We start from the raw sequence: 18,169 nt of genomic DNA, 5'->3' as shown, positions 1-18,169 counted from the left end.
TGTTGTGTCCCTAACTGAGCACGCCAAGCCAGAGGCAACAGTGGCAAGGAAACCAAATCGATTTAAGTATTATTAAATTGTAATATTCGAACAATCGGAGTCATCACGCCGGAGACGGGTTTATTGAGGATGCCGTGTTATACAAGAAGGGTTGGAGCGAAGGCTCTCTCCTTCCACCCTGAAAGTCTATGTGGCCGCTATCTCAGCCTACCACGACCTTGTAGAAGTGAAAACGGTAAGTCAGCACGACCTGATCAGCAGGTTCCTGAAGGGGGCGAGGAGACTGAATCCTCCTCGCTCTCCTCTCGTACCCTCTTGAGATCTCGCAGTAGTTCTATCCACCCTGCAGAGAGCCCCCTTCGAGCCTTTGTGATCAGATTCCACTGGATAGTGGACGCCATTATTTTGGCTTACCAGACGCAGGGACATCCATGCCCTCTAGCGGTGAAGACACACTCCACTAGGAGTGTGCCTTCCTCCTGGGCTCTGGCGCATGGTGCCTCGCTAACAGACATCTGCAGAGCTGTAGGCTGGGCGACACCCAACACATTCGCCAGGTTCTATACCTCAGAGTAGAGCCAGTGTCCTCTCATGTACTCGCCTCAAGTAGTGGCCGGTAGTCGGACAGGCTCAGGTGTCTTTGCTAGCTCACCATTCCACTCCACGGACTGGATACGTGCAATATTCTCCTCAGGTGTGCTCCTAGGAGCCCTGAGTTCCTCCAGCACCGTTGATGCCGACATCTGGGTACATGCCCGCCCTCTGTCAGCCCTCGTGTCCGGCTAGATGCCCCATGTGCATGGTTCCCCCGCTGGGTGACCCCGACATGTGTATTAATACTGTAAGTCTCTCCGAGCATGTATCTTCCCTTGGCAGCTTGCCACCCCTGGGGTGTAAAAATCTTCCTCCTTCGGCGGGTTTCCCCAGAGTTCTCCATATGCACCCCTCCGGGGTCTTATGTGTTCTCCAAGTCCTCCCCACGGGTAGGCATTGTTATGTATTTCCACGTGGAATATGCTTCCCAGTGTACCTTGGTATTACTGTGATAAGTGGGAGTCCTTCATCCGTACTAGTCTTATGACAGTCGAGTGGCGTGATAAAATTTGGACCCCCATTCTTCAGTCACTGACGTTACTCGGAGTGACTGAACGAAAGGTAACGTCTCAGTTACGTATGTAACCCTCGTTCCCTGAGGAGGGAACGGAGACGTAACATCCCTCTGCCACTTCCGCTGGAACGGCCAGGAGTTCAGTCTCGGCTCCTCAGCAGGTAACATAATGCGACACTGCCAGCGTACTTCCTTATATACCCACCAGGTGGGGCGGAGTTATGCTATGCAAATTCTGCATGCCCATGGCATTTCTTTGCCATTGGGCTCTTTGTTACATCTCGAAGATGATAGGCTTCTAAGCGAAACACCCATTCGTCAGTCACTGACGTTACGTCTCCATTCCCTCCTCAGGGAACGAGGGTTACATACGTAACCGAGACGTTTCCTGTGGTGCACTTATAATGTTAGTATGATCAAAAATGGTCATAATTTAAAATAAAATGCATTTTTCCTACACTGATTTTATCCCTTTGATTTGAATGCTGTTTGAAGGGACGTGTCTGCTGTGAGACTTCAGTGTAAACGCCCACTGCTGCGATTGGCTGGCAACTTTGTGTATGAAATAGCTTGTATTACATGTGGAACTCTCTCGAAAACTTTGAGCATGTTTTTACTATTACAGCTCTCAAGGTTTACTAATTGTGAAAAGCGTTGATTATAGCATCATATTTAGATCTATAGCATTATATTTAGATCTATGGCATTATATTTAGGCCTATGGCATTATATTTAGATCTATGGCATTATATTTAGATCTATAGGATTATATTTAGATCTATGGCATTATATTTAGATCTATAGCATCATATTTAGATCTATGGCATTATATTTAGATCTATAGGATTATATTTAGATCTATCAGTGATGAAGTAGGCATTGATCTTCTTCTGCAGAGGCGGTCTTTCACCGATCTATGACGTCATAAATAGGCACATTCCACAACGAGTCGTTCTCTGGGCTTGGTTACAATAGAAGCTGTTTTTGGACTAACAAGGAAGTTTTCAGTTCTGAAACTTACAGGATATTCTTGTAGTATGATGACCTCTTATATGTCAAAAGCTCAAGGAAAAAATTATTTCTCAGTTCATGACCCCTTTAATATCTTATGCAGTGTTACTTCTCAAGTAAAGTTATCTTTTTTTCTCAAAATTTTTGACAAAATGAACATTTTGGTCAGTATTTGATTTTTGATTGAATTCCTGACCTGGAGCTAACACTGCTTCACAGCTCTGTGATTAGAAACCTGTCAGTATCTCCACATCATTTATCATTTTTACAATCTTTTAGATTCAAAACAATCTTTGGGCTTTCCGTGCCTATATAGTAGTTGTGAATGTCCAAGCAAATCCTGACAGGAAAAATACAGCTCAGGTTACACATCAGCCTCTATTTCACAGCCACTAAAATCTGATCAACATGCAATTCAGGCAATTTCTGACAGGATTAAACCCTGTTTATAATGACAGTGAGAAACATTACACAATAAAACTAGAACATTCCCATTATAATTCATGAGGTTGTCTACACTGTAGACCGATTTCTTGCCGTGTAAACATGGTAAATCTCGGATTCCAAGCTCGTTTGATGAGAACACAATCAAATGTGTTAAAAAGGCTAAACATTGACAGTGTATTTGTGCTGTTTTAGTCTGTTACAGTTACATGAAAGGGATAGTTCTCCCAAAAATGGAAATTGTCATCATTTATTCACCCCTGTGTCGTTCCAAACCCGCATGTCTCGAAAAAGGAGAAATTTATAGCACAATGTTCAACTGGTGAAAGTGAAGGGTGACCACAGTTGTCAAGCAAAATTTTCACTGAAAAATGTCAGTCTGCTCCGCACACAAACTGTCGAATGACTTCAGAAGACCTGAAATATAGTGCACACATCATACACTCAGAAAAATATGGTGCAAAAGCTTAAAAAGGTTCTAATATGTACCATTTAGATACTAAAATGTACACTTTTGGTACCAATATATAGGGTTAATCATAAAAGTGGTTTATTTTGTTTAAATATCATATAATACCCCACACACGGGGCAAAAGGCACACAATATTGATACAAATACATGTATCAAAATAATGTTTTTAATAAAGTTAATACTTGTTCAAAACAATCACTTTAGTAAAGTTTGCACTATTTTCGGTTTATTTTGATAAATAAAATAATTCATTTCTGTGAATATTCATATTTCCATCTCTGTTTAAAAGGAGATTTGAGAATCCTCATGTCTGTTAGGCTCAATCATCCTCATCAGGAAATTAATACCTTACAATAATCCACTGCATTCCACCAGCCAGCCATAAACAAATTTTCAAATGTGAAAAGACGGATACGACTTCTAAATGTGCTCGACTACAACAACTCTTCCTCTTCTCAACATGGCCTTTGTTGTGTGTTCCCGGGGGCGGGTTTTATGTAAATGTTAGGGTTAGTGATGTCACTAACCCGTGAAGAAGCTTGTTGTAGTATCTACCAGCCGTTTGTTGTAGTCCTTATAAAGCAATTTCTGTAAAAGAAAATATCTCCCTTTGCTTTGAATTTTGAGCGTCGTAACTTTGCAGATGTTGTTTATGCTCAAACAGCAACATATTTTTCTTACTTTTAAACACATCTTGGCTTTTGAGCATTTCTACTGTATCTTTCGAACATATACAGCAAATTTGTATGTTCCATTAGTTTTATCCAAACATTATTCTTACCATATTCCCATCTCCGTTTAAAAGGAGATTTGAGAATCCTCCTGTCTGTAATGCTCAATAATCCTTGTTAGGAAATGAACACCTTACAATAATCCACCAGCCAGCCATAAACAAATTCTGCGGCTTTGCTAAGTGTGTCTAGAGAAATAGCCCTGCAGGATAAAAAAGAAAAGTAGATCGAAAACTAAACGTTGTGCTAGGCCAGAATCAGACGGAAGGTGGAAGGAAGCCGCTGATTGTTTTGAAGGTTGGTGAGTTTCTCGTGGTGTGCGGTGGATGAAGGGTCAGAGATGGCAGCGGACCCCAGAGTCTGGATTAGAGGAGATTTAGTCGATGTGGAGGTGCAGACGTCCTGCAGGGAGAGATCTACATGCTCGGATGTTTGCTTTGCTACTGCTTTAATGAGAAGGTTAATCAAGTAATCTCTGTGTTCCTGTTGTTCTCTCTTTCTGAGATGTTCTGGTGGTACAGATTGAGAGTTAGAAAACAGCATTCAAAACATAAGACTTGGGAATGGATTACATCGTGAAAAGTGGTGGCAGACCTGAACTCTGACGTCACCCGAAAAGGAAAGTTGTTTCAGAGGCAGAGCAAGTTATTACATTTTGATGAAAGATTACAAAGACAAACAGTTTTTGCTTTAAAATAACGTACGCTGATGAATCTTGCTCAATAAGACCAGGAACATGTTTAAGAAAGTAAATATAGAGTTTATTTTGATTTCATGTTGACCTAAGAGTGCAGCGTCTCTCTTATTCTGTTGGTGAACAGATTCTGAAGAATGTTTATTTTGCTTATGAAACCGATATTGATGGAATTTATCATGTATTAATCATTATTAATTCAATTATTTAACAATGTAATAACAATTTAACAATATACTTTCTTTATTTATGTATAGGTGTACTTTAAATCACCTAAATGACAAAACAGTAAAAACAAAATTACTTATTTCCATTATAAGAGGCCGTGAATAAATGCTTACTGAAATGTATGCAGTTATTTTTATTTGTTATATGATTCAGACTGTATGAATCTCATATAATATCATATGATAATCCTTTGTATATATATATTAGGGCTGTCAATCAATTAAAATATTTAATCGTGATTAATCGCATGATTATCATGAGTTAACTTGCGATTAATCGCAACTTAATCACACATTTTTATCAGTTCTTAATGTACCTTAAATTAATATTAGTAAGTTAATACGTTTTTAATACTCCAATCAACATGGGTATGGACAAATATGCATGCTTTATGCAAATGTATGTTTATTATTAGTGGAGGATACATGGAGGAGGTGCACTCGAACTGTGCCACGATTCGCATGAACACTGTGAGAAACACGGACTCTTCGTGAGCGCTCTTGTTCAGAAAAGTAACCTGCGCATTCATTTTAGCTGATTATAATGTATTTAGTTCAATAAAACACATGTACTGTAAGTGGTGATGGTGTTAATGATTTACCTCGGATATGAGCGAGAGCGAGTTTGCAGTGTATTCGTGCAACGCGCATGCAGTCTCCTCAGAGTCCCTTTGCAAGCATGCAATAGAAAGCCCCCTTCATCCAATATACTGACCCACGTTCTGTTTTCTATCATACCCTGTGAATATTTGTGATTATGTAAGACGCACGCAAATGCACCAGGGTTCAATAGAATCAAGTTGACCAGCGCTGCAGGGGAAACTGAGAACTATCGCACTCGGACTTGGACTGTAGCAAACGTGCTCTGTGTAAAAACGCCCTTTTCTTTTATTTCGACCTGGAGTCTAATAAAAATAAAACGTAAAAAAAATGGTATAGCTTATATAGGCTATATAACCTCACTTGTTTCAGAATAGTAATGTTAAAGGGTTAGTTCACCCAAAAATAAAAATTCTGTCATTAATTCCTCACCCTCATGTCGTTGGACACACGTAAGACCTCCGTTCATCTTCGGAACACAAATGAAGATATTTTAGTTGAAATCCGATGGCTCAGAAAGGCCATTGGCACAATGCACGGTTCACTCTCAAGACCCTTAAAAGGCACTAAAGACGTCGTTACAAAGTCCATCTCACTACAGTGGTTCTACAATAACTTTATAAAGCGATGAGAATAGTTTTTGTGCCCAAAAAAACCCTAAATAACGACTTATATAGTGATGACCGATTTCAAAACACTGCATCATGAAGCTTCGAAGCGTTATGAATCAGTGAGTCGACTCCTGATTCGGATCGCGTGTCAAACCGCCAAACTGCTGAAATCACGTGACATTTTGGTGATCCAAACCGCTGATTCGACTCACTGGGCGGCAGTGGCTCAGTGGTTCATGTAGGTTGTCTACAAACCGGAAGGTTGGTGGTTTGATCCCCGGTTCCACCTGACCAAGTGTCGAGGTGTCCATGAGCAAGACACCTAACCCCAGCTGCTCCTGACGAGCTGGATGGCGCCTTGCATGGCTGACGCCGCTGTCGATGTGTGAATGGGTGAATGTGAGGCAATGTGTAAAGCGTTTTGGAAGGCCATTGGTCTGTTAAAAGCGCTATATAAATGCAGTCCATTTACCATTCATGATGCCGTGTTTTGAAATCGGTCATCACTATATAAGTCGTTATTTAGGGTTTTAATCCTCTTTTTAGTCGTTAATAAAGTTATTGTAGAGCCACTGTAGTGAGACGGACTTTGTAACGACGTCCTTTGTACCTTTTATGGGTCTTGAGAGTGTAAAGAGCATTGTGCCAATGGAGGCCTTTCAGAGCCATCAGATTTCAACTAAAATATCTTCATTTGTGTTCTGAAGATGAACGGAGGTCTTCCGGGTGTCGGACGACATGAGGGGAAGTCATTAATGACACAATTTTCATTTTTGAGGAACTAACCCTTTAATGTTAGCCCTTTTCTTTCCCTATGTCTGTTTGCTGCTGCATCCTTTACATCTATGGCTGCTCTCGATTTCTCCAACTACGGGCTAGGCCACGGATCAAACAGAAAATGTGCGCTGCATTAATCACGTGTTAATAAAATTAGTGAGGTTAAAATGAATTTGCGTTAATGAGTTATTAACGCGTTAATTTTGAGAGCCCTAATATATATACATATGATTTTATTGTGCTATAACAGTTGTGCTGCTTAATATTTTGTTGGTAACTTATAAATGTTACATTTAAAATCAATATTGATGAAATGTATGTGTAATACTAAACTATGATGGTATTTTTTTTTGTCAAGCCTTGTAATTCAGTATGTGTCCTCATGTAACCCATAATATATTCTAGTGGCTCAATCTGCGCTGTTAACAGAGAAGTTATAGGTTCAAACCCCACAAGGGTTGATCCATGAACTATTACCAATGTTCCCTTGAGCAAAACACTTAACCCCAGGTTTTTCTGGAAGCGTACTGTAAATCTCTTTGTCAGCTAAATGACAAAATAGTAACTAGTTTTAAAACAAAACCATGATTCATTGTCATTGTGAGAGGCCATCACGAAACGCTTACTGGAATTCATGCTGTTATGTTTTTGAAAATGATGTAATCTGCATGAATCTTTATGAAGCAAACAACCCAACACAGTCTTTCTGAAGTGATCTCTTGTAAACATCTGCGGTGCATGTGAATGATCGTCCGTGTCGGGACTGTGTGCAGCAGATTGCCATGACTCAAACGCTAGTCAGCAGAAAGCAGCTCCGAAACGCTTTACCTTCACATTGCTGGTGGTGACTTACAGTACATCACAGGAAGCTCCAGTCAAACTGAGATGAAACATCTGGTTTTGGTTTATGCTTGTAAAGCTGATCCAACTGAATCCAGATCAGCGTTCCCAAGCTGGACTCGTCCTATGTGATTTTAATCCAAGGCAGGAAGCTCGGGTCAATTAATCGGTCAGGGCACACTGCGTCTTTGGGGAGTCAACAGCAACAGAAGAAACCCCAACCTTTTGCATTCTTGTTTACGTTAATTAATTTTTGTAAATCAACCATCATGTCTTAATTATGACTATAATAAACAGAAGCGTAAATGCCAGGGCATTGAGTGTGCTTTGGAGAAATTGAAATATCACTATTATATATTTCTAACACACAGTCTCTACATCTTTATTCTGACGGACCACATAAAGCACATGCCTTTCCCTCAGGGTTCAACCTGTTTATTTCCATTGTGGTAAAATGATCCTTCATTAGTCCTTCTCTCAGGGGCCTGGCGGTCTTGGTGATGCCATATTTATTTTTGCAGAGCTCAAGAGTCTTTTGGGACTAAGAGGGTCACTATACCGCACCTTTGCCTGGCACTGGATCATCTCCCTGAGGAATTAAAACCCACTGGCCAGGGAAAAAAACACTGTGTTTGATAAACTGTCCAGCTTTTGAGAGCATCGAGGACAAATCACAGCCACAAAAGGGGCCCTCGTAAGACCCTTCTGAATCATGAAATGACAAATGGAACTACTGTATTTAGTTACAGTTGTGGTCAGAATTATTGGCACCCCTGGTAAATATGATCAAAGATGGCTGTAAAAATAAATCTGCATTGTTTATCCTTTTGATCTTTCATTCGAAACTACGCAAAAAATCTAACCTTTCACCTTTATCTAACCTTTGAAGTAAAATAATTGAAAGTCAGGGGAAAATCACATTATAAAATAAATACTTTTTTCTACAATTGTTGGCAACCCAATAATTTTAATAGAATTAAGTCAAATATTTTTTCATCGACTAATATTTTTACATTTTTAGCACACCAGGGTGAGTAGGAGCATGAAATTGTCTAGCTATGACTTCTTGTTTCACAGGAGTATAAATATGAGGAAACACAAAGGCCAAATTCCCTTAATCATCATCACAATGAGTAAAACCAAAGAATATACAGTAGTTCAGATGTGCCGCAAAAACACTGTTGAGCTTCACAAAATAGAAAGTGACTGTAAGAAAACAGCTGAAGCATTGAAAATCCCCATTTCCACCATCAGGACAATAATTAAGAAGTTCTAATCAACTAAAGATATTAGGAATCTGCCTGGAAGAGGATGTGTGTGTATATCGTCCTAATGCAGAGTTTGAGTGGAGAAAGACTCTCAGAGGATCACAGATGGAGAATTGCAGAGATTAGTTCAGTCTTGGGGTCAGAAAGACTAAAATAAATGATCAAACAGCCCCTGCATCACCACATGTTGTTTGGGAGGGTTTAAGAAAAACTCGTCCTCGCTCGTCCAAAAACAAACTCCAGCAGATTCAGTGTCAGACACGACTTGAGCTTCAGACGGGACCTGGTTCTGTGGTCAGATGAAGCTAAAAAAATTTTTTTGGCAGCAAACTTACCAGATGGTGCAAACAGGGATAAAAAGTCCCCCATGCCCAGGGTTAAATACACAGCTGGATCTTTAATGTTATGGGCCTATTTTTTTGCTGGAGGTCCTGGACATCTTGTTCAGACAGATGGCATCATGGATTCTAGCAAATACCAACAGATAAAAAATCTAAACCTGACAACCTCTGCTAGAAATCTTATAAAGGGCCGTGGTTGGATCTTCCATCAGGACAACGATCCAAAACAAACATCAAAATCCAGACAGAAATGTGTCACTGAGGCCGTCCCAGTCCCTGACCTGAACCCTATAGAGAATGAGTGATGAACTGAAGAGAAGAGCTGAGAATCGTTTTAATGAATGATCAAACGGATAAACAATGCAGATTTTGGGCCATATTTTAATGATCTGAGCTCATGGTCTGAAGCTCATGGTGCAGGTACACTTAGTCTGAATCTACTTTTGCTAGTTTAACGATGGAAAAAACTATCGGCACGCATGGTCTAAAGGGTTTGTCCCTAGTCTCTTAGTGAGTCATGGGTGTTTTTTTAGACATAACGTGCAATAAACCAATCAGAATCTCATCTCTCATTCCCTTTAAAAGCCAGTTGCATTCGCGCCATGGTGGATTCGCTATTTACATGGAGGAACTCGCGAGTGGAAAGACTGAACGCTTCTCCAGAAAGGAATCCTTTTATTTTAATATTTAAAAATGTTTGTGTGCCTGTAATAAGCAGAGTGTACGTGCATTGTGCATATTACTACGCGCCCTTTAAATAACACAAAAAATACTGCGCTGTTGACTTTAGACCAGGTTTTTGTTGGTCAATGGCGCAATTAATTATATGATAGGGCCCTTTTTTTACTGTTATCTTTGATCATATTTACCAGGGGTGCCAATAATTCTGACCACAACTGTACATGCAAACAAAGGCCATGATACTGGAAATACACATAAAACAGTGACTATTTACAACAAATATAAAGAGAATAAATCTCATTCTCCTCCTTCTGTCAAGAACTCCTGACGTGTATTGTGCTTTGAGGGTCATTCAACACTTTTTTTTAAGCAAAATGCAATATGATAATTATCTTTCCGTTGCTCAACAGTTAGAAAACTACATCCAGCAGAAGACGGGGATGGTGCATATTCAAGCTGATGCTGTCCATAACCAGACGGCCACTATGCTGGAGATCGGCACAAATCTGCTCACCCAGACCGCTGAGCAAACCAGAAAACTCAATGTGGTTGAGGCCAAGGTAATCACATCATAGAAATGCAGGAATAAATACTTCATCAGTGTCGTTAAAAACAATTAAACATATGTACATACAGTACAACTCACATTCAAAAGTTTGGAGTAGTGTAAATTAATACTTGTATTAAGCAAGGATGAATTAAATAAAAGTAGCAGCACAACATTGATAATATTAAGAAATGCTTCTTGAGCAGCAAATCCTCATATTAGCATGATTTCTGAAGGATCATGTGACATTGAAGACTGGAGTAATGATGCTGAAAATACAGCTTTGATCACAGGAATAAATTAAATTTTAATAAATATATTCAGTTTTAAATTGTACTAATATTTCCCAACATATCACTGGGGTACAAAATACTTTTCTGTCATTTCCAATATTTTTTTATTGTATTCCATCTGAAGGTTATAAACCAGACGTCAAGAATTGCAATTCAGTTATTAGAGAATTCATTGTCAACAAACAAACTGGAGAAGGAGCTCTTAACGCAGATTTCAGAAATATCAAAACTTCAAGACAAAAACAGGTAAGACTTTATTATCTATTTAGTTCATATCTTTGTTTATTTCTCTTATTTCTTTTTTTCTGTTTTACAAGAGCAATGTACACTAAAAACTGCAAATGTTTTAGTCACATTAAAGAGAGTTTAAAGGGGTCATGAACTGAGAAATCAATTCCTTGAGCTTTTGACTTATAAGAGGTCATCATACTATAAGAATATCCTGTAAGTTTCAGAACTGAAAAATTCCTTGTTAGTCCAAAAACAGCTTTTATTGTAACTAAGCCCAGAGAACGACTCGTTGTGGAATGTGCCTATTTATGACATCGGTGAAAGACCGCCTCTGCAGAAGAAAATCAATGCCTTATTCATCATCACAACTTTGGCCCCGCCCACTGGCGTGTTAGTGAGATGATGAGGAGAGAAGAGCGATACAGGATCACTGGACTAAAATTAACATCACCTTCCAAAGGATCCTAATGCTGGGAATGAGCTTATTTATTTTCAAAAGTGTGAATGTCTCAGTTGAGCATTATTTATTAGTATTCGCTACCTTTCACTGTGGATTCTTTGGGAAATCAGTCGCAATTTCGCCGCACGCTTTGCAAACAGAATTTTACGAGATGGACTCGACAATAATGCCACAACATGCGAGTAACAGTCTAATGCCTGATCTGAGATCAGTTATTTCTGATACGTAATGATTCATGTACAGTCAGATGTTCTTTGTCTGTGACTGTGTCAGTAAATCAAACCAGTGACTAAACGCTCAACTTCACATTGTGTCTCTTAGTAGGATGAAAATAATCTGTTATTTAAACTTTGATTAAATTATATATAGAAAGCGATCAAAGAACGCTCCCTTTACAATCGCTGGAGCTGTCAATCAAACAGTGCGAGTTTATCAGAGACTGAGTCACGTAATAATCAACAAATCTCTTATTTACATTGTGTTTGCGCTGTTAGTTATGATGAAAGCATTTGTGAGAGAGCAGATATCGAGTTGCAATCACAGCATTCATGAGCTCAACATGTCTGGGATCGGCTACAATGATCAACCTTTCATGCCACAATCGAAATATAATGCCATAGATCTAAATATAATGCTATAATCAACACTAGTTAGATTAGTTAATCTTGAGAGCTGTAATAGTAAAAATGTGTTAAAAGTTTTCAAGAGAGTTCTCTTTACAAGAGATGTAATACTTATTTCATATGCAAATATGTTAGACAATCACAGTAGTGGGCGTTTAAACTGAAGTCTCACAGCAGCCAATCACAGCAGTGGGCGTTTACACTGAAGTCTCACAGCAGCCAATCACAGCAATGGCATTTACACTGAAGTCTCAGAGCAGACACGCCCCTTCACACAGAGCATTCAGATCAGAGGCTAAATTCAGGGTAGAAAAAAATCTTTTTTTTGTAAATTATGACCATTTCTGTTGTAAATATCATACCAGCATTATAAGTGCACCACAGGAAACATTATAAAACAATAAAACAATGCAGTTCATGACCCCTTAAATGTGAATGTTTCAACCTAAACAATATACGTCAATTGTTGGTCCTAAAAAGCATTGAGAGAAATTGACCAAATTCTTCCACAATCATTTTATAGCTCTATACTCCTACTCTATGTCAACAATTCTCTCATTTGAGATTTCTCCCATGATATTGTCATAGGAGAATCATCAAAGATACAACTGATACTGTCATAACTGAGGACTTATGTAATCGTGCTCATTACAACTCAGAACAATCACAACGCAATAAGATCTTCCAGTGCGAGTCATTTTTAAGGGTCGGAACACATCTGCAAATGCACACTCGCACAACTTTTGTCTCTCTTGTTGTTCTCAAACCGATATTTTCCCATAGTCGGCCAGCTCTGAGAGCACTGCAGGGGGAAAGGTTTTGTGAAGGGAAATAATCAGCCACTTAATTGATTGTTTGTAATGTTTAATAACTACGGAGTAAGCACAGCACACAAAGCAGACCCCAGGCAAGTTTCCTTTGCACACTTCCAGAGCGGGACAAAGGGTTTTCCCAGAAAGCTTTGTACTTGGCTCTCGCTAGATTAACCAGATAACGCTTGTTGTCATTCAACTTTGACGACCAATTGAACTGTGTAGCGAGTGATGTTTTAGCTGCATGGGGGCATCAGACGTAATTATAGCGGATCGCTACGAGCCAGAGCTATTGAATATTTCATGTTTGTCCGTATGAGTGAGAACAGAGTTTTCGACCTTTCCAAGGCGACTTACAACTGTGCAAGTGAAAGTGTTCGTAATTGCTCCCAGAATGGATGCGGGTTTAGCGAGGGTCAGCTTCATAGTATAATAGCAGCAAACAATTGCTCAGCATTGTGTACACATTACAAACTCTGGCAAGGGATTTCCACAGTCCTTGCCAATCGATTGTGCGACAACTATTTGTGTAATCAATCATGAACAATTTATAAACATATAAGCATGGAGAACCACTAGCAGCAAAAGCATGCTTAATGACTATATCTACTGTAATTTAACAAAGCAAGCCTCCAGTTACATGGCTCGATGAAGTTTTGCTTTGCTTCCCAGTTATTTTCGTCCTCAAACCCTCGGGTGGTGTTATTTTTCAGCGTTCACACACTCTCCCTCTCACTAAATCACTCACAGATTGAAGTCTGCGGGATTTTGCGGAGCTCCTCAGGAACTCGTTTTTGTAGCAGTGGCTCATTGTTGTGCAGCTGTAAATTTGATTTGATCGATTCATGCCATCTCCACTGATCCAGACACTAGATCATGAATCTACATAAAGCTCAGCTCAGCGCTGATGGAAATCTGTATCTCCATTTCCCAAAGGCCCAAAGTGCAGTAGATTATTTCACATGACACTGCAATCCGCTAGACAGTAGCAAGCAAACAGCTAGAGCAACAGTCTAACAATAGTTGGCCATTTCAAGATGATATGACCCTTATGACATCAAATGTGCTGATACTGTATGATGCTTATATGGATGGCACTTGCGCTTATTTTGATGCAGAACTAACCACATTTTTACATTGCTAGGGTGTTCTGGGTGGTTACTAGGGTATTCCACCAATTTTGCTATGGTATTCCAAAAACAATAGCACACTTCTTCTCAACAAAGCTAATGTTTTTTGGTCAAATTCATGGTGAGGGATGGGTAAAGAGTAATACTTAGATGTAAATGTTTCGAATGGTTGCAAACACCATTAATTAGTTCAGAAATGTCCATCCTAATGTAAAAGTCCCATTCCTGCTCTCTAAGACATTTCTCAGAAACATGTGGAGATACTTTGAAAAGGTTTCTCATTTGACTTAAAGCTGCACTATGTAACTTTTCCATCCACTAGAGGTTGCCTATTCAAAACAAAGGTGTAGTTTGATGATGGCAAGTTTGAGCGCAGAATCTTGGGACATGTGGTCTTCACCTCACAGCCGGTGGAAAAGAATCGGGATAGGACCCAAGAAATAATGTTCATGGATGCGATTATTAACGTTACTGTAGTATGTAGAGTGTTGTGGAGCTGAGGAACCGCTGGAGCGAGTGTTATTAAGAAGAGCGGAACACTCTTTTATTATGGCATAGTCGTCGGCGGGACTTTTATTATGCCACAGTCGTCGGCGCCATTTCCTCTTTTTCGGTCATGAGTGTGAGGTAACGCAGCTCTGTTTATCATATTAGATACATCTGAGTGTGTTGAAAATTATGTTGTGACGTTACTCTGTGTGTTCTCTCGGCGGTTGCTATGACACTTGTTCACACTGCAGTGAGAGTAAAGCGTTTCTGCAAAATAAAACCAGAAACCGAGGGTAACACAGATATGACGCAATTGACTGGCGACTCCTCACACATCCCGGTTCCTTGGTTAAAATAGCAATTTTATCACGATTTACAAATAGTTGGAAACATTTGGGATATTGTAAGTACTCACCTGAACAAAATATATAACACTGGCATAGTGGTTTTTGGATATTTTACTGAAAAAATTGTAAATAGTGAACATTTAAAGGGGACCTATTATGCAAAATTCACTTCTACATAGTGTTTGAACATAAATGTGTCAGCAGAGTCTGTACTAGGGCTGTCAAAATTGCTCAAAAATGACTTTCGAATATTCCCTAAAAAAAAACGATTATTCAAACTATTCGAACATCTGGTTGCGCATTTTGTCAATGAAAAACAATGCATTACGTCAATAACAGGACAAATGAATACAAAGAGACATAACTACTTGTATAGGTAGTCTATTTAAGTTGAAAAATATTTGACAACGTATTACCTATACAAAAACAAGTAAATCAACTAATGGCCAAGACCACAGACCTCACTCTCTCTCTCGCCCTCACCCTCACGCTCTCTGCGCATAACGGTTTAAATGAACAAACACATTTTGAGAGCTGATCAAGAGTTTTTTTGCAAACAGGTTAAGGTCACGACTCTTGTCCCAAATATAGCAAGCTTCATTCAGTGATTGAAACAAATATTATTAATATTAATTGAAGTTTTACAGCATATTGAACGCTCCGAGCGAGCTGTGCTGTGGTAAACATGGAACTTTTCCTTCACATGAAACGGTAAATAATCAAACCAGTGGAAGCAGTGCATTTATCCTTTATTCATGCAATATCTATTCAGTCAGTACAGTAGCCTACACTTTAGTAATGTTTCTGTTAGGGATATGGTACCTCGGTTCCATTGCTTGTCAGAACTCCCTGAAGCCTGCCCCATCCACGACACTGAGCGGTCTCATGTCCTTACAAATGAACGAAATTAATTTCTCCGTTATGGCCTCTTGTCGTGTTGCAGACAAAGAGCTTGTGGCGGGCGATGCAAAGTAAGTGTCAAGACGTGACTGTTTAGCTGGAGTTCCACACATTATGCCATGCTCATTTGGATGCACATTTTTGAGATGTGACCTCATGTTGCTAGTGGTCGAATGGTATGCTAACTGTATTTTACATAGCTTGCATACAACTTTATCTCGCGGCTCAACAATTTTACCTCCTACCGACCAAAATCCAAAGTGAACGAGACCGCGATAGAGATGATATTGTCCCATGGCACGAGCTGTAACGGCTCCGCCCTCTTCTGAATAGGGGGCGGGTAGCAGCAGCTCAGAGGGGCATCAAAAAGGCCAAGCACTGCTACAAGCTAAAGATAGAGGGTCACTTTTCCAACTCTGACCCTCGACGCATGTGGCAGGGCATCCAGGCCATCAGTGACTACAAACCCACCCACTCCACCCCCGCAGCCACTGATGTCAACTTCCTGAACGAGCTAAATCACTTTTACGCTCGTTTTGAAAGAGACAACAGAGAAACTGCCACCAAGCTCAAACCCTCAGCTGACCCACCAATCACACTCTCCTCCACAGATGTCTGCAAGTCACTGAGCCGGATCAGCGCGCACAAGGCTGCTGGACCAGACAACATCCCTGGTCGTGTTCTCAGGGCATGTGCGGAGCAGCTCGCTGAGGTTTTTACAGACATTTTCAACCTGTCTCTTGCCCAAGCAGCTGTACCTTCATGCTTTAAACGCACGTCCATTGTGCCAGTGCCAAAACACTCTAACCCGAGGTGCCCTAATGACTACCGTCCTGTAGCACTCACACCCATCGTCATGAAGTGCTTTGAGCGGCTGGTCCTGGAACACCTAAAAGACTCTCTACCATCCACATTGGACTCACACCAGTTTGCCTACCGCAGCAATAGGAGCACAGAGGATGCCGTTTCCATGGCACTGCACTCTGTGCTCACTCACCTGGACAATAAGAACACTTACGCACGCATGCTGTTTGTTGACTTCAGCTCAGCATTCAACACTGTCATCCCAACCAAGTTAATAGTCAAACTTGGAGACCTGGGCATCAATACCTCAATGTGCAACTGGATTTTGGACTTCCTAACTGACAGACCCCAGAATGTTCGTTCAGGATCCACCTGCTCCACATCCATCACACTCAACACTGGTGTACCACAGGGCTGTGTGCTAAGTCCGTTTCTCTACTCCCTCTTCACCGCCGACTGCAAGCCTGTGTATGGATCTAATTCTATCGTCAAGTTTGCGGACGACACAACGGTGATTGGTCTCATCAGCAACAACGATGAGACTGCCTATAGGGAGGAGATCCAGCACCTGGCCACATGGTGCGCTGATAATAACCTGCTCCTCAACACCACCAAAACGAAGGAGCTCATCGTGGACTTCAGGAAGGAGTCAAGAGGCACACACGACACCATCCACATCAATGGAATGGCTGTTGAACGTGTCTCCAGTTTCAAGTTCCTGGGGATCCACATCTCGGCGGACATGTCGTGGACGACCAACACCTCCAGCCTGGTCAAGAAGGCTCACCAGCGCCTCTTCTTCCTGAGGACACTGAGGAAGAATCAGCTCTCCTCGGCTATCCTGGTGAACTTCTATCGGTGCGCAATAGAAAGCATCCTGACCAACTGTGTGGCAGTGTGGTATGGGAGCTGCTCTGTTGCGGAGCGCAAGGCACTGCAGCGGGTGGTGAAAACTGCCCAGCGCATCACAGGGACTCCACTGCCTGCCATCGAACACATCCAGAGGAAACGCTGTCTGCATCGAGCTCGCAGCATCCTCAAGGACTCCTCGCACCCAGCCCACAGACTGTTTTCTCTCCTGCCCTCCGGCAGGCGTTTCAGGATCCACCGGACCAGGACCAGCAGACTTAAGAACAGTTTTTTCCCCAGAGCTGTCTCTTTACTGAACTCAAACCCCCGTTGATCCACTCCCCTCATATACTGATAACTCTCCTACCTCACATCCACCTTCACTTTGTTATTTGCACTACCGACTGTTTATTAGAGTCACAACTGTTTACTTATGCATTTTGCACTACCACACCGTAACTGGATTATGCTCATTTGCACTGCCGACTGTTATTTACAGTACCTACTGTTTACATTTGTATTTTGCACCGTACTTCTAACTGTAATATGCAATCACTTCCACTGCACTTTTACACTTTTTTTCGGATAGCTTCTGTCCATAATTTATTGCACTACCTTAATCCATTGCCATATTCCTCATTTTAGCCTAACATATCATTGTATACCTCTATCTGTAAAATTCTGTTTATAGTAAAAGCCATCTGTATATTATATTATATTATATTCATAGTACATATCCACCTGTAAATTCTGTTTATAGTATTAACCATCTGTATATTATTCACTGTACATATTCACCTGTAAATTCTGTTTATAGTAATAACCATCTCTCTATTTATAACATATTTATATATACTCAGTACATATCCATGTCCTGCA

General features: G+C 40.5%; 1 protein-coding gene across 1 annotated transcript in view; it reads left to right on the top strand.

Moving 5' to 3' along the window:
- Positions 1–18,169, top strand: part of angpt4 (angiopoietin 4) — a 72,434-nt gene that overhangs the window by 36,179 nt on the left and 18,086 nt on the right. Inside the window, exons 2-3 of the mRNA XM_079841649.1 lie at positions 10,216–10,365; positions 10,770–10,891. Of these exons, the coding sequence (XP_079697775.1) occupies positions 10,216–10,365; positions 10,770–10,891 (272 nt within the window). The remainder of the gene's footprint in view (positions 1–10,215; positions 10,366–10,769; positions 10,892–18,169) is intronic.

The sequence above is a fragment of the Gobio gobio genome (assembly GCF_949357685.1).
Source record: "Gobio gobio genome assembly, chromosome: 17".
In the NCBI taxonomy this organism is placed as follows: Eukaryota; Metazoa; Chordata; class Actinopteri; order Cypriniformes; family Gobionidae; genus Gobio; species Gobio gobio.
The sequence above is the reverse complement of the archived record's forward strand: the minus strand, read 5'-3'. Positions and strand labels throughout refer to the sequence as shown.